This window comes from Poecilia reticulata, linkage group LG15 (genome assembly GCF_000633615.1).
Source record: "Poecilia reticulata strain Guanapo linkage group LG15, Guppy_female_1.0+MT, whole genome shotgun sequence".
Taxonomy (NCBI): Eukaryota; Metazoa; Chordata; class Actinopteri; order Cyprinodontiformes; family Poeciliidae; genus Poecilia; species Poecilia reticulata.
This window is the reverse complement of record NC_024345.1, coordinates 17,593,922-17,617,685: the sequence shown is the minus strand read 5'-3', so window position 1 is coordinate 17,617,685 and position 23,764 is coordinate 17,593,922. Positions and strand designations below refer to the sequence as shown.

Below are 23,764 nucleotides of genomic sequence, written 5' to 3'. Positions count from 1 at the left end.
CAATAGAGCTGTTCAAATACAGTAGATTCCATGTGGGAACAGTTCCATAAAATCTATCTGCAAATGATCTGACTCTAATATTTTGTGTTGAGGGGCTTGGATTTTACAGACAAATTTATTTAAAAAAATTTCACACATTTATTTGTGTGAAAACATGACTATGAATTAAATAGTTTTTTATCTGTAGTTCCACATTACCTTTCAAAAGCCTTCTTACCCATTAAACTTTTTCACATTTTTTGCATTCCAACCTCAAACTTCAGCCTGTCTATTTCATTCAATAGACTTACAGAATGTAGTAAGTCTTTATTCAGCCCCCCTTACACTGACAACCCTCAATAAAATCAAGCGCATTGCTATCGTAAGTGGACTAATTAGTAAATGGAGTTCACCTGTGTGTAATTTAATTTCAGCAAATCCTTCTTTAAAATATGATTAAAGAAGGATTAGGTAAAAAGAAATGATTCAGACAACAGAAGTGCAAAGCTAATAGAGATACACTCATACACTGTAAGTGTAGGGTGGTTTTATGTCTGCATGCCACACTTTTCAGATTTTAATTTTTAAATTTATTTTGAAAACTGGAAACAATTAAAAACTGGGAGCAATCAAATAAAATCTCAATAAAATACACTGGCATTTTTATTGTAAATCTGGCAAAAAAAAATGAATAAAAGAATATGATTCATTTTCACTATGTAAGTCTTGATGTCATAACCTTTGGCACATTGACACCTTGGTATTTATATTTTGCTTCCTTGTTCACTGCATATTCTATCAGCCATTCAGGTGCTTGCCTCATCACATCTACACCCAGTTTCTCACCCAGTTACTGTTTAAGTAACACAAAGCTGCAGGTTATTTTGTGAACATTTTACAGTTTAATGACTGAAGCATGTTGCACACATAATTATGGATCTATTTGAGAACTCACTGAAATCGCTGACAAAGCCAGACCCTTTATCCCTTCTCCCTGTGGGACTTTAACAAATTAGGTAGCCATAACCCAGTTTAATGCACTGGGAGATTTACCAAACCTTAATAAGCTGGATGTTTGCCTGTTGGAGGGAGTTTATTGAACTCGGTCCATTTATCAACCTCCATAGCTTCTCCGGGACTTGACAGTTAAGCTGTTTTTGTTTTGACTAGAGGAACCTGCCAGTGAATCCGTCACCAGCTTGACAATTGCGGAGCTCCATTTTAAAGTCTGCGAAATAAACAATTCGAAACAGGCAACCACGGAAAGCAACGTTGAATTGAACTCAGGAGTCGCCAGTCTAGCCGTTTCTGCTCTGTATTTCTTCAACTTGTATCAGCTCGTGTTTCAGGCCAGACTCTAGTAGGGGCACCGCTGCCACTGCACATCATCCAAACAGTTCGGACTGCATTCTTGTGGCCTGCAACTATTGCAAGTTCAATTCCTCCAACACACATCAAGCGGGAGATGGTATCGCCTGAGAAAAGTGTATACAGAGAAGACGGAGGCCTAACTAGAAGAGTACTTGTGGTTTTTTGTGAGACATGTCAGATCACCGCACTGGCCTCATCCTGATTTGTCTTGGTGTGGTTTGTCTCTGCTGTGTCGGGGTCCGCTAAATACACAATTTTGCGTGAACTCACAGTAATCCACAGACACAGGCTGACCTTGAACAGATAGACAGAATGAATACGGAATCCAGCTTGCAGGCAGCTGTGTGCGATTTGGTGATCACGTTAAACCTTTTTAGTCAGATGAAGATTGTCCTCTTTTGCCTCAGGCTCAGTCTTTAAAAAAAATAGTTAATCTCCTAAACCAGTTTTGTGATATTTACAGGAGCACAGTAGTGTAAGGTTATAATGTGGCAGTTTGGAAACATAAACACACACCTGTTGCTGAGTTAAATGGCAACCAGATGAACCCAAACCTTCTGCTGCAGCATGACTGAGGTCTGATGGACCCAGATGAGAACCCAGACGATGAGAACCCAGACCACCCCTGTAATTACTGTCAGACACAAAACGAGACACATATTAACAGAGACAGGAGAGCACATGGGAGGTATTAGCCCTGCATACTTGCCAGAGCATGTGCTGAGCAAAGTCTGGCTAGAGCGTACATTAACATAGACATGATAAGGTTTTACGGTTGTTGATTTATTGACCATTCTGTGGCTTTGCAGGACATCATAGTCCTCGTGTCGACCCATTATGTCCTCAGACGTCCGCTTGTGGCAAAGTGATTGTCCCACTCAGCTACTTGTAGAGATTCCTACCCATAACACACAGTTTCGACTGAATTAACTATATTGTATCATTGGTGAAGTGTACGTTACGTTCATTCAAATCTATGTGATTTGAATGAATTTTAACGATCTCCCCTTCAGATATTTGGATACAAACTGGACCCGTTTGCCCTTCAAAGTAGGTTGAGATGTTCTTCAGAATGAAAGTTGTAAAATGTATAAAGTTCTATATTGACAAAAAGGGTTGTGCTAAATTTACCCTTATATATTTTTAGTTTTAATACACTTAATCATAACCTGACCAAGTGGGAACCCATGAGGTCTACAAGTGCCCCAAGTGATAATTATTAGCTAATTAGTTAGAAAGTAAGCGGCTGCACAGTGGGGCAGTTGGTAGCACTGTATGTCATTACTGCGTAATATTGGTTACAATTTTCTGCTCTTTCCTTCCTGTATGTAAAAACTATAGCCTTTGTAGCTACTGTTCTATTTTATTGTCTATCTTTAGACATATACAGAAATGTTTAATTGCAAAAACGAAATGTACACAAACTGAGAAATAACAAAGCCTCCTTGTAAGACATAAAATTTCATTGGAATCTAAAAAGAACACAAAACAATTTGGACTTAATCATTAAATACATTATTTAGGAAAATATTTGGTTTTTGTAACACCAAGAAGAACCTTCTTTCTTCTTTTGGAGACACAAGCTCAAAAAGAAGAGCATTTCTGGAAAGAAAAAAGAAGATTCAACATGAGTATAAAACCAGATTAAGCTCATCATTGGGGCTGTCAAGATAAACTCAGAATCTTCAAGTGAAAATGTTTGAAACTCTTCAAAGACTAAACAAAATTTACAAGCAAAGTAAAATACTGACGGCAGAGATAAACAATTTTATTGCAGACTTTTGACTTTTTCCCCATCTTAAGAATATTTTTGTAAACTCACAATCAGAATTGCAATGCCGTTATTGTTATTGTACAGAAGCACAACTAAATTTTATTTCAGGTTGTCTCATACTTTTAACATACAGGAGCAGAAGGCCATACGATTAATTTTATCTTACAATGTGTGCAGGAGATAAATAAAAAAAAAAGTGAAACACTTCTGTATTTTTGCGACTATCCAAAAGGATACAGGGAAAACCACGAGTCACACTTGCTCCAGTCCATTTACGGTGACTCACTGACTGCTCTGTGTACATAAACATCCAGCATGTTGGTGGAGCTATAAGCTGATGGAAAAGAGCTGAAATGCAAACCTGATAAACGTTCCTAAATGTAAACCTACAACAGTTTCTCTTTAAATCTTTCTGTGCTTGTTATTCTACTGTCACAATGTAAAGTGGCAGTGTTAACAGAACCCTCAATGTGTCCCTCCGGGATCTGCACCCTGCCCTTGTACACCTTATAAATCTGCAAACCCCCTGCACACAAACTGCTGGGAGTTGCAAACAAAAGAAAACATAAAGTTCAGACTAACATCTTTGTTATGCAGTAAATCCTGTGAGCCTGGTGTGGTCTGTCACCTAAGCTTAACCTGAGGAAATCTGCCTAAATTACGATGTGATGAAAACACAACCAATTCATAAATATTATCTCCTCCTCACAGGAGATAGAGGTTGTTGAGTAGTGGCTGGCAATGTGAAAGATGGAGGTTTATATCCACTGGTTTACATACATTCCGCCTTTCAACTCAACCAAACAGTAACAACATTGTGTGAAGGGATTTATTTGCTATTTCTGATCATAGGTGATTTATCTCAAGCTGGACAGTTTATTTAAATTTCTGTATCTCTAAGACATCTTTTGATAACCTGATCTCTTCAGCACTACAAGCTCCTCCACAAATTAAAGTCCCACATCTTGCTATGACACACTTTTTTTTATGTGGTTCAGTACTTTTTAAATCTAAATCCCCTCCAGCTTCTCTGGAGAAATTCCACTGAAGGCGACCCACATCGAGCAGCACTTTCTAATCCAAGTGTGACAGCAACGTACCCCTATATAGCTCTGTTTGCTTACACAGATAATGCAATTTGTAAAGATAACTTTACTCTACTTAAGAGCCCCACTGTAAGGCAGGGAAGATATTTTTAATTAAGTCTTTCATTTATTGTTGCAAGAAACTGGAAATAAACTTCCTCTCAATATTTAAATTTGCAACATGCATGGTCTGCAAGAACTGAAACATTTTAACAAAGTGTTTTTGCAGAGAAACTATTTCTTTTTTCTTTGGTGTTTGCAGTGCATTTTTCAAGGTGTGGCCAGAACAATGTGGGTTGATCAATTAATCTTCTTCCAAAGCTGTTTATACATAACATAGATAAATGTACAACACGACAAAACATTTCTCGTCCTACATTTTCAATTGTTTCGCAAAAAAGTTTGCAACCAATTATATTTAGAAGCCCTCTAAAGGTAAAATCCACACCACATTCCTTCAGTCTTTCCCACATTTATTGTGAGTTGATAACCTTACTTTGCTTTATTTAACTCAACTGTGCTTTTCATTTGGTTCGGCATATTTAGCTACAGAGACCACTTTCCATTTGCAGTCCCTGGGAGGTCGGTGGTATGAAACAACATTACAGCATTTAATCCCATGATTAATTACAACATAATAGATCAAACAGTCGCGGAAGAGAAAATTAGAAACACATGGTACATTTATACAGATTTTATTTGTTGCCACCAAGAAATTAACGACTTTATAAAACTGTAAAATAGTAAAACAAGTAACATACTTTTATATAAATAAAGCATACGCTTCCAGCTCAATTTCACTTCCACTAAGATTCGCGCAGAGCCACTCTATGGTTTAATGTCTATCCGGGTCATCTATAACTACAATAAACAGTTTTATGGCGCCATCTAGAGGTCAAGTGACATAGCTGTAAAAAACAGAGTTTTTAATAACTGGGTTTCGTCATATTGTGGGTGGCAAGTTCACCTTGCAAGCCAATGCAAGTTGGGGTAGAAATGCTCGTAAAAAATCAGAAGACTATGCCTTCCTTTTATTCGAAGAAATTGACTTCAAATTAAAAGTTTATGTTAATTGTTGCATATTCAGCAAAACACTGGTAAAACTATATTTTTATCCGGATCTGTAGCGGTATTTGGCATGATCTGTAACACATCAAGAATTTGATTTTTTTGTCTTTATTTATCATGCACTGTAAGCATATTGGACTTATGCTCCTAATGCCTTGCAGTTTCACAACAGATCACAAAAGTCAGAGTTTGAAACTTACTGTGACGTTTCAACAACAACAAAAAAAAAATGCCAATCGCAATATGGCAGCCACGATGACGTACGATCGACGCTCATGGGACGTCTGTCTATGAAAGGAAGCTTTGAGGAATCCTAGCAAGCAACATGACATAATGCGAACTGGTGATGTTGTGTAACTACATATCTTGTGAGTGACATTTTAAATCGTTGCTTGGTTACTGTATTTAATGTACCGACGTTATTACGGACAGTTCTGATGTTTTATTTATCCTGTAATTTATGATTAGCTAACTGAGGCTGAGGAGCAGATTAGCGATCTTAGCCGAACAGCTGATGATGTGTTCCGCTCTCTGTTAGCTTAGCCGGCTAGCTCATATGCACAACCATATAAACAAAAGAAGACCGTGAAATGATCTGACGTTTATTTCTCTTTTATATTCACACTGTAACTTCATATGTTGTTCTTTTCTCCATTATACAAAGTGGTTAGTACCTGTGTTATAAAGTGAATCAGTCTTTATGTGCTAATGATACCTTAATAATTGATATGTTTCAAAAGCAGTTCATGTATTGTATGGAAAGCTAACGTTTAGTGCTGCTGATTGTCAACTACTTGTAAATGTCTCTTTTGGACAATATAATATCTAACATGTACATAGACCAACACTGATTTTCTTCAGTTTTATTGTTCATAGATACTTAAAGGATCGTGTTGTTTAAAACTTGGAACGTATTTTCACATCCTAATTGCTCTGTTTGCAGCTCCATCATCATGCCTGTAGAAGCTGCAGAGCCCCAGGCATCTTCCTCCTTCTCCAGCCCAGTTAGTGCTGCTCTCACTCCAGGAGGTTTGGAGGAGGATGGATCTGCAAGAGGTTCTGCACTCTGTACTTTCCCTGAGAACGGTCATGGTTCTGAGGCAGCTGCAGCCTACCCTGCCAACACTGGACCCGGGGAAGGTAACAGTGGTAAGCTATGCTACGCGTTGGCAGGAATATCTAAGAAAAAGAAAATCTCAAAAACGGATTCAATGAATCTACTGATATGATATGTGTGGCACGTCTAGCTGGCAAGCGGTCAGGGACCTTGCTGCAGATCGACCGTCAGCGCATCCAACTGGCATCTGCCAGCTCCGGAGCAGATGAGCTGCAAGGCCTTGGTGTGTTTGTGTATGATCAGGATGTCCTCGAGCAAGGTGTTCTGCAGCAAGTGGATGAGGCGATCCATGAAGCGAGTCAGGCTGCGGCGAAAGCTGAGGCTGAGAAGGAGTACCAGTCTGTGCTAGATGACGTCCGGTGAGGAACACTGATTGTAAATGGCTTGATTTGGTTCTTTACCATGCTTTTATGTTTTAATGAAGTGTTGTATTGAAATTTTCATGACAAAACAACTGTTATATATGTGTTTAGTAATCAATATGTTAAAAAATAAGGTCACATGCAAAAAAGCTTGTGTGATGTGAAAGTATGAAGGCTTATTTACATTTTTTCATCAAAAAATCTATGAAAAAATGTGCATAGGCGTTAGTCCTTTTGCCTGAATGTTATATTCTTCTATCCATCTACTTGTTTGCCCATCCATTTGGCTGTTGTTCTATCCATCCATCCATTTAAATTTCTGGAAAATTATGGAATTGGACTGGAAAATTATGGAATTTTTACTTGGATAGAAAGCTTGGATTTCTGTCTGTCGGTGTTATTTTTTATCTTTAAACAACAATAAAGTCAACAGTTTACCGGTAAGGCTTATTCTGCTTTGCTCGTGTGTCTTACAGGTCTGTTACAGCATCTTTAAAACACATCAACAAGATTATTGAGCAGCTGTCTCCCTATGCAGCCTCCAGCAAGGATATCAGCAGGAAAATTGAGTCTGTAAAACGACAGAAAGAAAATAAGGTAAACCTGATATGTGTACATTCCGCACCAAATATCTGATAAATAATAACAGTGACACTAATTGCACAAAAAAAATGTGTTTCAGGAGAAACAGCTGAAAAAAGTAAGAGCGAAACAGAAGCGACTTCAGGCCATACTGGGAGGAGAGGACATTCAGAGAGTGGAAGCTGAGCTGTTGGCAGAAGATGATGGAGAAGAAGGTGATGTGTTTTATGTTTTTACATTTCACTGCTTTCACATGTACTTTCTAAGCAATGTATACACTGCTGAGAGTTGTTTTATGTGATTTTTTTATATATATATTTTGACACAAATATCTTGAATACTTCCAAGTAGGCATACATTCTTTTTATGTAATCCAGTTCAGATGGTTTTATATATAGAAAACTAAAACTATCTGAAAGGACTAACTAGCTTAAAAAATTATCCATAGCTGAGAATTAGTGCACATAGAGCACAAAAGAAGGCTGCCTAATCACAATATATGATTCCCATTTTCTCCACATTTACTGTTTTTATAGACGTTTGGCTTTACTTGGGAGAGAGAAAATAACATAAAGCTTGTTTAAAAAAAAAGAGAGAAATCTGATATTAGACTTTTTCTTTTTATTGTCGCTATGATGTTGAATTTGTGGTTTGTTTCCAGTCAGCTGTGTCATCACACATTTGCAAAGGACTTTGGATCCTGTTTGTTGCTGCCTATTAGGTGTGATGGAGATAAAAGATTTTTATCTTAACATGAAAACAGAGCAACAGTTATACAACGCAGTAAAATTAATATATACTGTAGCTGGTGAGGCTCAATGACAAGTAATTAACACGTTTAGTTAGTTAAAAAAATAACGCCCTGCTTTACTATTGGCAGTTTCTAGGAAAAGTCCTTTTTATAATCTTTTATATTGTAACTGTTATTTATATTTGCACAGTTTAGTGTCATTCAGTTTACTGGTTAAGAACTGTCATCGAGTTTACTGTTTGTTTTCTTCATGTTAAAATTAGGACGATGTGTGCTCTTTGGCATCCAGAGACACTATGGGAAGAAGACAAACTTGTTAGATATCAGTGTATTTAACTCTGCATTTTTGTGTGTTTTATCAGAATCTGGACCATCCACGCTGGGCAGCATGCTCATGCCGGTACAGGAGACCGAATGGGAGGAACTCATCCGGAAAGGTCACATGACTCCTTTTGGCACCCGAATCCCACAGAAGGAGGTAAAAAAGGAGCCTCGGAAACTGATGCTGGCTGAGAACTCTGCGTTTGACCAGTACCTGGCGGACCAGGCCAAGTTGGCCACAGAGCGGAAGAAGGTACCTCTTCTTAAGAAGAAGAAAAGTTCTGCACTCCACGTTTATGAGAGGACCAAAACAGGAAAAACCGTTTCCTCATCCAAGGACAAAAAACTGAAGAAGCGCATGCGAAAGCTGCAGATAAATGCTTTGAAAACCCATCCAAAGGCTCGACCCAAGACTGAGCCAAAGCTTCCTAAGCCTCGGAGGAAACGGCACACAGAGGGAGAGCAGACAGACAGTGAGGGGTCAGAGTACCTGCCTAGTGATGAGGGGCTGGACTTGGACCAGGAGGAGAGGGAAGCCATGGAGGAGGGCTTTGGGGATAGCAATGAGGATGATGAGTATGAACTAAAACCATACAAGAAGACAACTGTGGGGACAGGAAGGAAGAAAATGAAGAAAAACAACAGTGAGGATGAATACTCCCCTGAGAGTTCAGACGATGACGACGACGGCAATAACCGGGGCAGATCAAAAAAATATAAAGACGACGGGGATGTGGACTACTACAGGCAGCGAATAAGGTAAGATTAGTTCTCTCAAATTACGAGTGTATGCAGAGGTTAAAAAAAAGTTTTTTATCAGCTGCTCTTATGTATCAAATCACATTTGTAAATTCTCAACCAGGAAAAGATTTAGACTTTTTTTTTTCTTTTGCATCGAATTTGCAATGGCAATTGTGTAAATGGGCTATTGTTCTTGACTTTATTTAAGGTGAAAAGCAGTTGGTTTTGCTGGCTCTGTAGTGCAGAGAAACGGAGAGAGAGAGTTAATCCCAGATGAGATTGGCAGCTGTTTCTTGACTAAGCAAATTCACTCTCGGTTCCTCTCTTCACTCTCTGCTCTTGCACTGGCCTAATTATCCTTCTGCACATGGTTTTATGCTCTCATTCACCCCGATGCTCAAATAAATGGAAGAGCAGCCCTAATGAGATTTCATATTTATAGCTGCCAAATAAATTGTGTTGGCACACGTATTTTTCTCGACTCCGAGCAACTAAATGTCAATACAAATGGGCAGACATGTCACGGTGGTGAGGCTGGGCTCATGTGAAGAATGATATTATTAGAGCGGGCTGGATTTCTGGTTGGGTTGCAGGGGGTGAAGCGGGGCGGGGGCAGAAAAGTGTAATTAACTGAACCAATGCTTAGTCTTGACTTAATTAGAGAGTGCGGTCTCCCAGGCCCAGCTAAAGGACCGGTTTTGTAACAGGGTGACAGGACTGGGCCCAAATGAAGATGGATTCTTATCCTGCACACCTCACACCTTTCTGGGGAGCTCACACTGCTAATTGTCTGTATCAATCTTCATTTGCTGCATGACGACTGTGCCTTTAACTGCCCTCTCCCCTGCACTGTTAAGACTCTCCTCTTTAAAATAACTTATTTTGTTGCAAAGTCTCCCCTGCGCTCAGCGTAAGTGTTTACGGCCCGCTAACATATGAAAACGTCCACATGTCTGTAATCAATCGAGGCATTTTCTGGAACTAAAGCACGTGGCAAATTCATAAATAAATACAATTGCTGTTCTATGTGAACTGATTCAGTGTGCAGACATGCTGCTCAGTATCAATTTCCTTGTTGTTTCAGGAAATGGAAGCGACAGCGGATTCGAGAACGAGAGGAGAAGCGAGAAAGAGGGGAGGAGCTTACAGACGACAGTGACGCAGAGTTTGACGAAGGCTTCAAAGTTCCCGGTTTCCTCTGGAAAAAGCTCTACAAGTAGGTTCAGTGTGAACATTTACAATTAGGAAGATCATAAGATATCCACAAATGCTCACAAACTATATATCAACTCATTTTATCAGTGTACTTTCTCGTAGAGTTCTCCCGCTGCTTTGGTTGTCCTTTATAAGATGATAATAACCAGAAATATTTTTGATAACTTGGAAAGAAACAAATGGGTTCATTGATAATTTATTAGTGGTTACAAAAAAAATTTTCTTTCGGGGGAATGTGTGTGTGTTTTGTCAGCCGACTCTTTAACATCTGTTAACTTGGACGTGTTTGGTCCCTGCAACATATTAATAACACCTCTAGGTACCAGCAGACCGGTGTGCGGTGGATGTGGGAACTCCACTGTCAGCAGGCAGGAGGCATCCTGGGAGACGAGATGGGATTGGGCAAAACCATCCAGGTCATCAGCTTTCTGGCAGGACTAAGCTACAGTAAACTGAGGACTAGAGGGTCCAACTACAGGTACACACACATATATATACACACACACACACACTTGCACAAATAAACTGTGTCCAGAGACTGTGTGTCTGTATGGTATGAATATTTGATCAGGAGGATTTCTGCTTGAGAGTGTTCGTCTGAATTATTAAACGTGTTTCAATTATCAGACTCCTCACTTTCTTACTGCAGACATAAGAGAAAACACTTACGCTCTGCCTGCGTGTGTCTGAGGAAGAGCGTTAGCGTCTTCACGGCTTCCTAAAACTAACCTTTTGACTCGTGAAATGTAGCCGGGGCAGGCGCGGGACGGCTAATCAGCCACAGAAAGCGCGGCACAGCGCTGGAGATAATCGGGTTTTGTTGCACAAATGACACTTTGTGCGTTCGATGGGTGGAGTCTCCCAGATGGTCAATACTGTGTCTACTACAGACGCCCACAAATTGATTGTTTGCAAACTCAATTATGGCCCAGTATCAATAGCTTCCACCAGTCAGAGGCTCATACCAGCCCATTAGTACATGTTGGTGTGTGTTTGACAATGGTATTGTAAATCTTTACAGAAGAGCTGAGGATATGTCCCATTAATTCCTTTGATTCTTAAGTTTGAGACACAGTTGCAGGAAAACTTTGTGTTGTTTCTCTAAGAAGTATGAAGTTGCACGCAAACCGAGCTCATTTTCCCGTTTTTCATTTGCCTCTCGATCACCACTCCGGGCTGAAACATTTCTCTCTCGTGCTTGGTTCCAGATACGTCGGTTTAGGTCCAACCGTGATCGTGTGCCCGGCCACAGTGATGCACCAGTGGGTGAAGGAGTTCCACACCTGGTGGCCTCCTTTCAGAGTGGCGGTCCTGCACGAAACCGGCTCTTTCACCAGCAACAAGGTAATGTTTTTATTTGTGTGTGCTGGTGTCCATATTTTAGCTTAAAATGTTTAATGTCCTCTGGGAGGCACTAGAGGTTTGTATGTAGAGAGGTTTGGTTCCGGTCTGGGTTTTCCCTTCCAGTCCTCATCATTTACAGCATAGAAAATAAAAAATAATAATAATAATAATTTATTTGCTGCAGGAAAAGTTGATTCCAGAGATAGCAGCGTGTCATGGCATCCTGATCACATCGTATTCAGCTGTGAGAAATTTGCAAGACATCTTACAGCGCTACGACTGGCACTATGTTATACTGGATGAGGGCCACAAGATCAGGAACCCAAATGCTGGTGTCACCATCGCCTGCAAACAGGTATCGGTCACTCACACACACTCATGATTTGCACAAAGTTCAGTAAGGTTCCATCTTTTACAGGTAGTAGGTAACGTTCGGAAGTTTCTTCCTCGCAGTAAAAATACGTTTTCGGTGTGAAAAGAGGAAGCCATCATGGGAATGTTCAAAGGCAACTTAGGTTAGGTGAAAAATATTTCAAATGCTTTCATTTTACAAAAATGATCAAAACATATCAAATTGTGTTTAAGTTTTATCTACATTAGAGTCGCTGCTCCTTTTAAAGCATTAACAGATCAGCGATGTGAGGCAATAACAAGCCTTGAGGAGTTTTTCTGCCATTAATCGTGTCATTAATATACGGACTCGTATTCTCGCTTCCTTCCCTGTAGTTTCGCACTCCTCACAGATTCATCCTGTCCGGCTCGCCGATGCAGAACAACTTGAAGGAGCTGTGGTCTCTGTTTGACTTCGTCTTCCCTGGCAAACTAGGGACGCTTCCTGTCTTCATGGAGCAGTTTTCTGTGCCAATAACCATGGGAGGATACAGCAACGCGTCACCTGTCCAGGTACGTGACCCTGCTGTACGATGAAGGTGGCCTGTCAGGCGTTCAATCCCTATTAACTTGACGACAAGGAGAAGTGGCAAGCAAACTCACATGAAGGCATTTCTGCACACTTCTGCGTGGCTGGACAGAAGCCGGTCAGAAGGAAGGAGAGTGGAGCAACAGAGCTATTAAGCCTGGATAATGTAGGTCTGTGCAAAGGAACTTGAGTTCTTCCCTAATGTGTGAGAGTGGAAGAGGATAAAGTAAAGAGCCAGCGAGCTAAATTGTAGCTCTTTGTCATTAGCGTCTAATCGTTAATAACCCACTGACTGTATAGATTTAATTATTTAAGATGGCTATTGATGCTTCTTCCGCTGTCGATAATAAAAACCTTTACTAATTATTAATGTTATTAAATGGTCAGAGAGGGCAAAGCTCTGCTGCTTTATCCTAATCTTGAAAGTCACAGAGCAGCAGAGCAGCTGCTCGATGCTACATAAAAAGCATGTATATGTATGTCCAGACAGACGTGTGTGAAAACATACGTGTTTGGGGCTGGACTTGATGAGTGTGTGGAAATGGGATCCATTATCGGAGCGTGTTGCTTGCAGCCCCATGTGGCTCCACTCAGCAGCTTGTGCTGAGATCGCTGGATCCTCTACTGCCCTCCTCTGATTCTTTCCCACTCTGACCTCCATTTAGCTCCGGATCCCTCTTTTTTATTTTCCCCTCCAGCATCGCCAGTGGTGTCTTTGATCCCCCTCCGGGCCCCCCAGCGAGTTAATGTTTGAAAGGCTAACTGGCTTTTAGCGCAAGCTTTAGATAAAGTGTAGCAGAATGTTTGCAGCGGGGGTTCCTGAGGATGGAACCAGGAGCTCCCCCTCTGTTTCCAATAAAGCTGATCAGTCCCAGGGATGAAAGAGGAGGGCGGGCGCGAGTCCCCTGAGAGTGGAAGTGTCCTGTTCAGTGTTTACCGGCCGTCCTGAGAGGGACGGCAACACGAGGGACGAAACGAGACAATCAACCCACTCAAACCGTGAAGTCTGACACGCTTTGAAGTGCGTGTTCATCTCTGAGATTTGCCGGTTGTGATTTTTTTTTGCAGGTCCAGACGGCATTCAAGTGTGCATGTGTGTTGAGGGACACAATAAATCCTTACCTGCTCAGGAGAATGAAGGACGACGTCAAGGCCAACCTCTCCTTGCCTGACAAAAACGAACAGGTACTCCTCAAACCTAAATCCTCTCCGCTGTGTCGCTGTTTTTCTGCTACGTTTCAGGCCTTTGAGCGCCTGATGACCTTGCATGGCTCCTGTCAGGTGAAGCCAGCTAATAAAGTCCCTGTAAAGTAAAAGGAGCTGGTATTCATTAAAGTGGCTGGTCTCTGGTCTGTCCTCGTGGCTGACGCCGCTTGACTGCTCAGTCCACTTCAGCTCATTAAATCAGTCCCACAGGAAGGTGTTTTCTTCAACAACAACAAAAAAAAACAAAATCACATTGCTCCCACTAATTTCTCCGTTCACTCACTTCACTTCATCCGGGGCCTTTAAAGTGGACATTCACTGCCCGTTACTCTGTCCTGATGTGTTTGTGTTTGTATGTGCAGGTGCTGTTCTGCAGATTAACAGAGGAGCAGCGGCAGGTTTATCAAAGCTTCTTAGATTCCAAAGAAGTCTACCAAATACTAAACGGTGACATGCAGGTAAGTCTCATTCAAAACTCATAAAATATCACGGATCATAATTCTGGTTTTCGGAAATCCTTTTAATTCTCTTTTTCAGGATGTATGTTGCTTTCTCCTTAAATCTCTAATCTTGTATGTTTAACTTTAAGAGTTAAACATATTCTTTGCTTTTTGCTGGAATTAATCATCAAATCTGAACATTTCATCACTTGACTGAATGCCAAACAATATAAACGAAGTGAGAAAGTAGAAAAAATATGAAATAAATGTAACACAAATGGATTAAAACAAAATGGATAAAAGATATAAAATGAGTGGAGCTTTGTAAATCACCTGATCTCACCAGCAGTTCAACGTCTTAAAGTTCATGATATTGTCTGACTTTGAGATTTGAGTTTCTGAGGTTTGAGCCAGGACTACAACGCACAGAGGAGAAAAAAATTGTCGCAAGTTCTCTTATGAAAGTATTAATTTTGGATCCAGCTCAAAATGAAGGAATTATAAAACCATGTCTCTTACGGTCTCTTAAATTTGTCTGATCTTAATTAGTGAAAATTTCATGTGTTCTCAGACCAGAAATCCTGGATATTTTTGTCTTGTTTAGCTCTTCAAACTCTTGATCAGAGCCAAGAATGTGAGCCAAACAAGTGGATCTTTCTTTATTTCTTTCTGATGAACCTACATATCTTGGGTTCTGAGGCTTTTGGATTCATAATTAAACCGGAGCCCATGGAGATTAGCAGCTGCGAGGAATTAAATAAAAAAATCCACATGAATCTTACTTCTGAAATATCCTCACTTGTATATTTTAATAAATGAGATAGAAGATCCCATTTATCATAACTGACCAACTGGACGTGGTTGAAGAGCCATGGGTGACCAGATTGTTTGCACATGCACACACACACGCACGCTCCCCCTGTAGATGTATTCAGTGGTCACTCTCAGTCCATTAACCACCATTACTAATGCAGTGACCACTGGGCCCTCATCATGAAACACAGCCTTTATTGTCTGTAAATAAATAATTTAATTCATTCCTGTTGACTAAAGTAAATGGGCTTATTTGTTTAAAAGCGCAGCACTGCACAGCCTTCAGACGAACAGTTTCTCTGCTCCGTAGGTTTTCTCGGGTTTGATTGCGCTGCGTAAGATCTGCAACCACCCGGACCTTTTCTCCGGCGGGCCCCGAATCCTGAGGGGAATCCCAGAGGACCAGCTGACCGAGGAGGAACACTTTGGCTTCTGGAAACGCTCGGGCAAGCTGATGGTGGTTGAGTCGCTGCTGCGCCTCTGGTTCAAGCAGGGCCAGCGGGTCCTGCTCTTCACTCAGTCCAGACAGGTCAGGAACTCAAACACAAATATTTCCTTCTTTTTGTAAAGAGAGTAAGGCCTCCTAAAATAATTTGATTTAGGTATTTATCAGGAGGAAGAAAGAAGGCACTGAATAATATTTACATTTTCAGACTATTTCTTTTGAAAAAGTAAAAATCTGTCGGTCATTGCTTATTTTTGCCTTTTCTCTGTTTTTAAATCCTGATCACAGTAAAACAGTCTTGTCAAGAAGTTTTGTGTTTGTATCCAAAATTCTCTCGTTTGGAAAAGTACGAAATTTAGAGATTAAAAATCTGTCGGAACCCTGCAGAATAAAGAGTTTACATTTTTGTTCTTATTAGATCGTGACATCACATTTCCTGGCGTAAGTGTTTCGTAGACACAGGAAGTGTGTGCATGTGACAGAGGCCCCAGCTGTTGCAGCCAATACCAATGAGATTAAACCTCAGAGGGAACCTGAGACCCTCCCTGTCGGCATCTCTGTCCATGTAATATTAATCTGCTCTAATCCTTTTAGAGCTAATCCAGACCTCAAACCCTGCTCCCTCCCACCCCCCACTCCCCGTCTTTCTTCACCGTCTCCCTCGTGTGCAGATGCTGGACATCTTGCAGGTGTTTGTGAGGGAGAAGGACTACTCGTACCTGAAAATGGACGGCACGACCGCGATTGCTTCCCGACAGCCGCTCATTGCTCGCTACAACGAGGTAAGGATTAACCTTCCCTAATGGCTCTGAGTGTTTCCCATGAAAATCCCGTCCTTAGGGACACAGTGCTGCAGTGGACCGCTGCTCAGCCTGAGGTGGAGACACTAATTGATGTGCAATCTGTTGTTCAGAGTGGAATTTCTTCTTTAATCTGTGTGTGTGATTAGTGGAAATATCGCTCGGCGCACGTTTATCTTTAAAGGTGCTTTAGAACTGTAATGCATTTTAATTATTGCTTAGTGCTTAGTGCACTACTTTATTAATGTCAGCAGATTGAAATGTTGTGATGAAATGCGATTTTTGCCAATGATTATCAGAATAATGTGTGTAAAAGCCGTTGAAACGCTGCTTATTAACCACTGACGTTTTTACCCCGGCCCCGCTTTGTTACAGGACAAATCCATTTTTATCTTCCTGCTGACCACTAAAGTTGGTGGTCTGGGAGTCAATCTGACTGGAGCCAACAGAGTTATCATTTATGACCCAGACTGGAACCCCAGCACCGACACACAGGTTGGACACTTGCATAATATAATTCAAATAAAACACTTAGCAGCTGCATTATTACTCTGGTGGGCCTATAGAGCCTCGCTAGAATAGCCATGCCTCTTAAACTTTTTCGCAACAAACTGCAGTTTTATTTTCTTGGGAATGTATGTACATATTTTCAATTGGGAAATAAATGCAACTTCTGGTTAATGCCTTCAGAAGTCACCTAATATGTAGTCCTCCTGTGTGTAATCAGTATAAATCCATGTCTGTGAAGGCCTCAGAGCTCATTGGTGAACAAACATCTTAAGGAACCCAGCAAGACAGGTCAGGGGTCAAGATTTGGAGACGTTTAAAGCAGATTTAGGTTTTAAAACCACATTCCACTTTGAACATCTGACAAGGAGTTTGAAAGATCTGCAAACATGCCAAGACGTGAATGTCCAGCAAAAAAAAAAAAAGAAGCTCTAATCAGTTCCATACCTAATCAGCCAAGAGGCCCGTGGTAACACTGCAGGAGCTGCAGGTATCCATCGCTCAGGTGTGTCAACAGGACAGCTAACCCAGCATGCTGTGTGGCAAATTGCCACATGAAGAGGACGCAGCAAACATGGAAGACAATCCTCCAGTCAGAGGAGACCAAAGTGTAGCTGTTTAGGACTCCGTGCAAAACGTGATTTGTGCTCATTCAGGCACATCATACCTGACGTAAGACGTGGTGGTGGCAGTATCATGCTGCGGGGACACTTTCATTCACCAGGAACAGGAAATTTTGTAGGAATTTAAAGGAAAATGAATGAAGCTAAATGGATGGCAATCAGGAATAAAACCATGACATGCTGCAGAAGACCTGAGACTTAAGGTTGACCTGTCAGTGGTGCAGCAACACTAAACCAACCCACAGAGCTACAACTGAATGGTTTAGATCACAGCTTATTCATGGCCCAGTTAAAGTCCGGACCTAAATCTGATTGAAAAGGTCATTGGTGCTGAATACAAACGAATGCAAACTTTTGTTTATAAAAGACAGATGGATACTGATGGCATTTCTACTAGCGTTACATGATGCTGAGACCAATCGAACACTTGACCCTTGTTGTTTCTATTTTACCTGTCTTTATTTTCTTCCAGATATTCATATTTAGGTGTTTGTCTCTCTTGCCGTAGCTGTTTGCCAATGCTGAGCGTTTCCGTCTTTCATGCTGACTGTCTGCTTGATTCGATGCGATGCGATCTGTCGTTCACAGGCTCGAGAGCGAGCGTGGAGGATAGGTCAAAAGCAGCAGGTAACAATCTACAGGCTGCTGACTGCAGGGACTATTGAAGAGAAAATCTACCACAGGTGATTTAATAGCCACTTTAAACATGTATGTGATCATCACCCTCTATTACACACACATAATAGACTCCAGAAAGCCTGAGATTTTAACGCATTTTTGTGTTTGGTTTTGTTCCCTCTGACCTCACAGATCCCCGTTTCTTACTGCTCACCTCAGTTCGGTTTTACTATTTGCACTGTCCCACTTCTCAGTAATTGAAACGCTTTCCTGCAATATTAAATGGCCAATTGAGGAGTCTGAAACTGTTGCTGTGTTTGGCTTGTGTCGGTGCGGAGCTCTCGGAAAAAAAACAAAAAAAGCAGATTGAAGAGCTGCAGGGATTCTATTTTGATACCTGCAGCAGTGAACTTATTTAATTTTCTCATCCATCAGCCAAACTACTCTGCGGTGACATGATCAAAATTGCCTGCTGAGTTAAAAAGGAAAAACTAATTAGATACAAGTGTCTAATTCTGTATTATATCTGTTGCCATCCAGGCAAATCTTCAAGCAATTTCTCACCAATCGCATTCTGAAGGATCCCAAACAAAGACGGTTCTTCAAGTCTAATGACATCTACGAGCTTTTTACTTTGGCTGATCCCGACGGAACGCAGGGAACAGAGACCAGTGCCATATTCGCAGGTCTGTCTGTCTGTTCTGTTACCATAGAAACATTTTATGGTGCTTTTTATTGTAAAAACTGTATGCTGGCACATTTAAATTTGTTAGAAGATAATCAAAAGGGTAATTTACTGTAGTTATTCAACTGAAAAAGTGCAAATTATGTATAAATTTAACGCAGTGTTTATTTGTCATGTGTTTATTACTGATCATTTTTGATGATTGTGGCTTACAGATAATGAAAACCACAACAATCGGTTTCTTAGAAACTTAGACTATCACATCAAAGTATACAAAATGAAGAAAATATACTCCATAAGTATTATAGAGTATTTATACTCTTTCAGGCCTTTTTTTCTTGCATGAATTGCTGCATCAAAGCTGGTGATTAGCTTGATGCTATGTGGAGATGTTAAGGCAGCCCAGGTTTTAGTAGCCGCCTTCATCTTCTCTGTATTGTTGTGTTTGGTAATACTCATCTTCCTCCTGAAAATACTTCATAGATTATCGGTGAGATTTAGGTCTCTGTCTGCTGATCAGTGAATCACAGTGGCCATGGTCTTTATTGGTACTTTTGACTGTGTAGGCTGGAGCCAAACCCTGTTGGACAACGAAATCAATGTCTCCATAAAACTTGTCGACTGAGGGAAGAATGAAGTTGTCCAAAACGTCCTAGTAGATGATGGCTCAGACTTTTGGACTTGAAAATACACAGTGGGCCAAGTCCAGCAGATGACATGACCCATGTGGAGTCGACATTTAATATTTCTGTACTAAAATGTGTAAATTGTTCTAATATGATAATAAAATTGTCAGTGATAGTACATTTTGAAAGCCATATTCATCAAAGGTTAACAAAAAAACACTTCAGATACGTCACAATACAATGCATCAATTTCACTTTTTGAGTTGAATTAGTAAAATAAATGAAGTGTTTGTGGATATTCTGTTTAATAGAGATGCATCTATAACAATCTTCCGAACAAGATGAAAGAACAAACTTACCAAGTTAAGTTTTTGTCTTTAAACAGGCACTGGATCTGACGTCAAAGTACCCAAGAAACCTGACAGGTTAAAGTCCTCGCCCTCCATCAACGGTGTCAGCCATGATTATAGACAGTCTCCAGGAAAACAGAGAGAATCTGGTGCAGAGAACAGAAACTCGTTATCATTAGGACACTCCAGCATATCTCCGTCCAGTGGAAACTCTCAGGGTAAATCAAACACGCCAACGGACAGTCGGAGCGCAAGCCAAAATGCAAAAGATATAGAGATGAGCAAAACTCCAAATATGCTTCTTGTAAGAGATGGTAACGATTCGGGTTTAGTTGAGAGAGCAAACAAAAGCCCGACCTCGACCAGCTGCCACCAGCACAGAGACAAAGACAGAGGAAAGCACAGGGAAAAGAGAAAGCACTGCGACTCCACGGGTACGGGCAAACACAGGCATAAAAGACGGAAGCACTCCCGGGGCGCTCGGTTCGAAGGTCACCGCATCTCTCATCTGGTGAAGAAACGCACTTTCAATAAACAAGAAAACGAAGAGACTTCGACAGAAGACCAGAAGAAATCCGACGATTACGTCTTGGCCAAGCTCTTTAGGAAATCCGGTAGGCTCAATGCGCTTCTGTAGTATTTGACGGGTATCTGATGTTTGATCGGGTTATTCATCCTACTTGGTCTTCCTCAGGTATCCACAGCGTGATGCAACATGACAGCATCATGGAGTCATCCAACCCGGACTATGTTCTAGTGGAAGCAGAAGCCAACAGGGTGGCTAAAGATGCACTCAAAGCCCTTAAGATTTCTCGGCAGCAGTGTAGACTTCCTTATAACAGACCTCCTCCTCCGCCTACTAAGTAAGTGTCCTCATTTCTGCTGAGTTTACCAGGAGCTTTGCTTGTTCCATTTCAAACATTATATTTTGGTTTTCTTTTTTTTTCTCAGGAAACGTTTTGGACAAAAGAAGAATTCGCTCTTAGTCACGTCGTCTGCTCAGCCTGTCGCCATTTCTGTTAAATGCAAGGTAACGGCGTCACGCGTTTCTGTACTTTGTCGATTTCAGATTTGCAAGCTCGTGCGTTCGCTTAAATATTTCCTGTTTTTAGGACGCTGCTGTTGTGAAGAAGTCTATCTCAAAGAAGCCAACTGCAGGAGCTCATTTTAGTGGGGAAGGAGCAGATGATGATTCAAACTCAGCCCTGCTGTCATCCGCATCTCTGCTGGCCAAGATGAAAGCTCGAAACCACATCGCTATGCCTTCCTCCCAGGGAGCAGCAGCAGCAGCAGCAGAGGAAGAGGAGGAGAACGGCCCCGGAGCTCCAGCAACAAGCTCTCCTCCTGCTCCCACCACTGAGCACGACGAGCTGCTGGTGGATCTGCGCAACTTTGTGGCCTTCCAAGCGAGTGTGGACGGCGAGGCCACCACGCAGGAGGTGCTGGAGTATTTCAAACCCAGGCTGACCCAGAAACAGGCGCCCGTCTTCAGAGAGCTGCTCAGGAGCATCTGTGACTTTCACCGGACCTCCGGTCAGGAGGGCATCTGGAGGCTGAAGGAGAACTTCCGCTGAAGCACAGAGGGATGACTGTCAACTACAGGGAAAATAAAAACAAAAAAAATCTTCCAGCTATTAGCCTCTTATGATGAAACTTCTGTCTTTTTGTAAATGTTTTTATTTGTGAAATACACGCCAAACAGCGATGATAATATTTTGACATCAATCAGGAATTCAACATTTAAATGGTGCTTTAGGGACTCTTTCTAGGAAAGGCAGTTTAATGTCTGAAACTTAAGTTGCAGCGTTGTTGCACACGTCTCCATGATTTTTGTTCATTTTAATCTGGTTGTCGTTAAATTCGTTTTTTTTGTCATATTGTCGAGCCATATTACCTCATATGCTGTCAGATGAATTGTTTCCATTTAAACCACCTCGCTTTTGTTAGGTTTGTGATATTTTTCTATCAAGGGGAAAGTGTGCCACTTTATAAATATTACTGTATAGCGGATTTTGGTGAATTTTCTAATGACTGACTGATCCGTCTGTCTGAGTAAACGGACCTTAAGTTGCTTCAAATTCTACCTGCCTTTTTGTAGGTAAAATGCAAAATACGGTAGTAAATTAGTCACTGTATTTAACTTGAATTGAATCTCCTGTCTTTTCTTGCATATTTTTTGTGCAATAAACTTCTGCAAGAGGAATCGGATTTTACTTGAATGTGTTCTTAACATTTGTAGTTACATTGATTTAGGGTGTGTAACATTTTATGGTGACTATTTGGAAGAGGATGAAACTCACTGAAAAAAAGAAGAATTATCACTTTAATCTCAGATTTTTTACATTTCTTCTCAAAATTCTTAGTAAAAATGTAAGGAATCAGGTTAGAGACGGGGCTGATATGTCAGAATAAAAAAAATAAAATAAAATTCTATCAACATGAAACTCGAGGACAAAATGCTCATTGTGGAATCGTCGTTCCTCAGGTCTCCAGTTTTTTTGCGCTGTAGCCCAAGCAGTGACAATCATAGCGCATATCAATAGGTGGTTGTAGTCAGGTACTGAAATATGTGGTTTTTCAAGTCAAGTCAGACGTTAATATACTCCACTGAGGGGTGACAACATGTTTTGATTTTATTTCTGTTAAACAGTTAACTAGCATATGGAGCAGATTTCTGCTCAGGTTTGCAGTAAAATAGGCCAATAAATTCCTTCTTTCAGAGTTATTTGCTCCTTAAATGATTTTGTCATGGTGTAATATAGCAACTCCTTCGCCAGAACAACAACACATGGAGAAAATGTGTGCTACAATTTGATTTATTTTTATTTACTAGATTGTATTAGTCAGCCAAATGTCCTAGTTATAAAATGTTTGCACATTTAGCAAAAAAAAAAAAAGGCTGTTAAGTACGCAGATTTCATTACTGATGAAGGCAAAGCAATGCTTCTATGAACTGTTTGTAGGATTGTAGTTTGATCGTTTAGCTTGGTTTTAGTGAGATTTGACTAATGAATGTAATTAATTATTTTACTGGCTTTTTTGCCAATTCATAAACTGTTGAATCATATTTGATTACGATCAGATGTCCAGGATCTTCAGGGGGTTAGCGATTTTTGCTACAACCTGGCAGAAGGCATATCTCCTTTTAAAAGGTTAATAAAATGTTGCAAATTGTAAAAATCTAATCAAATAGGAAAAAAAAGCAAGTGGTGCATAAATCCTAGCCATGACAAAATTGATTTTACAATAGATGATGAAAATCTCCAAATATTCTTGGAGGTCTAAAACTGAGATAATTATATTTTTGTCTTAAGACCCTGCAGAAATCCTGTCATTTACCAGACACGCAAATTACAAAAAACACAAACTTGATAACTTTTTTTTATGAATTCTTGAGGTGTCCCCTGGCCTATAGCGCCCTGAGCAGTGAGCCATATTTTCCCTATGAAGATCAGTCTCTGGTTGTGCAGCATCAGAAAACTGCAGTAATAATAATTTCTTAAGTTATCTGGGAAATTTCAGGTACAGGTCCTAATTCGGGTCAAGAAATGAGCAAGACTGGGTTGTAAAAAAGAAAAGAAAAAATCCATGCCCGCTGACACGGAGCTCTATAATGTCGTTACAGGCGCTTGAGTAATCATCGGAGGATTCAGAGGAAAGGCGCTGACAGAAAACAATCACACTTCAGGCCTGTCAGAGTAGTCTAGACCAAATGTTGGGATAAAGTTATCAACTCTTATTTGATTTCAATTTTCTCCACGCACTTCACCGAGGTCATAATAACAACTTTATTTTCAGTGGTGCATAAATTAATTACGCGCATTTAATAACTAAAATATCATTATATTCCCCCTTTAATAACATAAACGCTGCACGCCAGGGAAACCCTTAATAGCGCGGGGCCCTGTAACTGGCCATTATCCGCCTGTAATGATATTACAGAACCAATTACGCGCCATTAGAAGGGATTTTCTGCACTTTATGTGGTTTAGTCCAATCCCGCACTCCTCTTCTAAATTTCA

At 40.6% G+C, this 23,764-nt stretch overlaps 1 protein-coding gene across 1 annotated transcript; it reads left to right on the top strand.

Moving 5' to 3' along the window:
• Positions 1-5,556: 5,556 nt before the first annotated feature.
• Positions 5,557-21,961, top strand: ercc6 (excision repair cross-complementation group 6). Its single transcript, XM_008429730.2, has 22 exons — positions 5,557-5,645; positions 6,221-6,426; positions 6,525-6,753; positions 7,233-7,353; positions 7,439-7,553; positions 8,452-9,169; positions 10,236-10,367; positions 10,686-10,844; positions 11,575-11,710; positions 11,895-12,065; positions 12,437-12,613; positions 13,698-13,814; positions 14,198-14,293; positions 15,399-15,617; positions 16,205-16,315; positions 16,709-16,828; positions 18,052-18,146; positions 18,622-18,767; positions 19,778-20,356; positions 20,437-20,605; positions 20,694-20,772; positions 20,855-21,961. The coding sequence occupies exons 2-22, from the start codon at positions 6,231-6,233 to the stop codon at positions 21,314-21,316; spliced, it is 4,347 nt and encodes a 1,448-aa protein (XP_008427952.1). The 5' UTR covers positions 5,557-5,645; positions 6,221-6,230; the 3' UTR covers positions 21,317-21,961.
• The last annotated feature ends 1,803 nt before the right edge of the window (positions 21,962-23,764 follow it).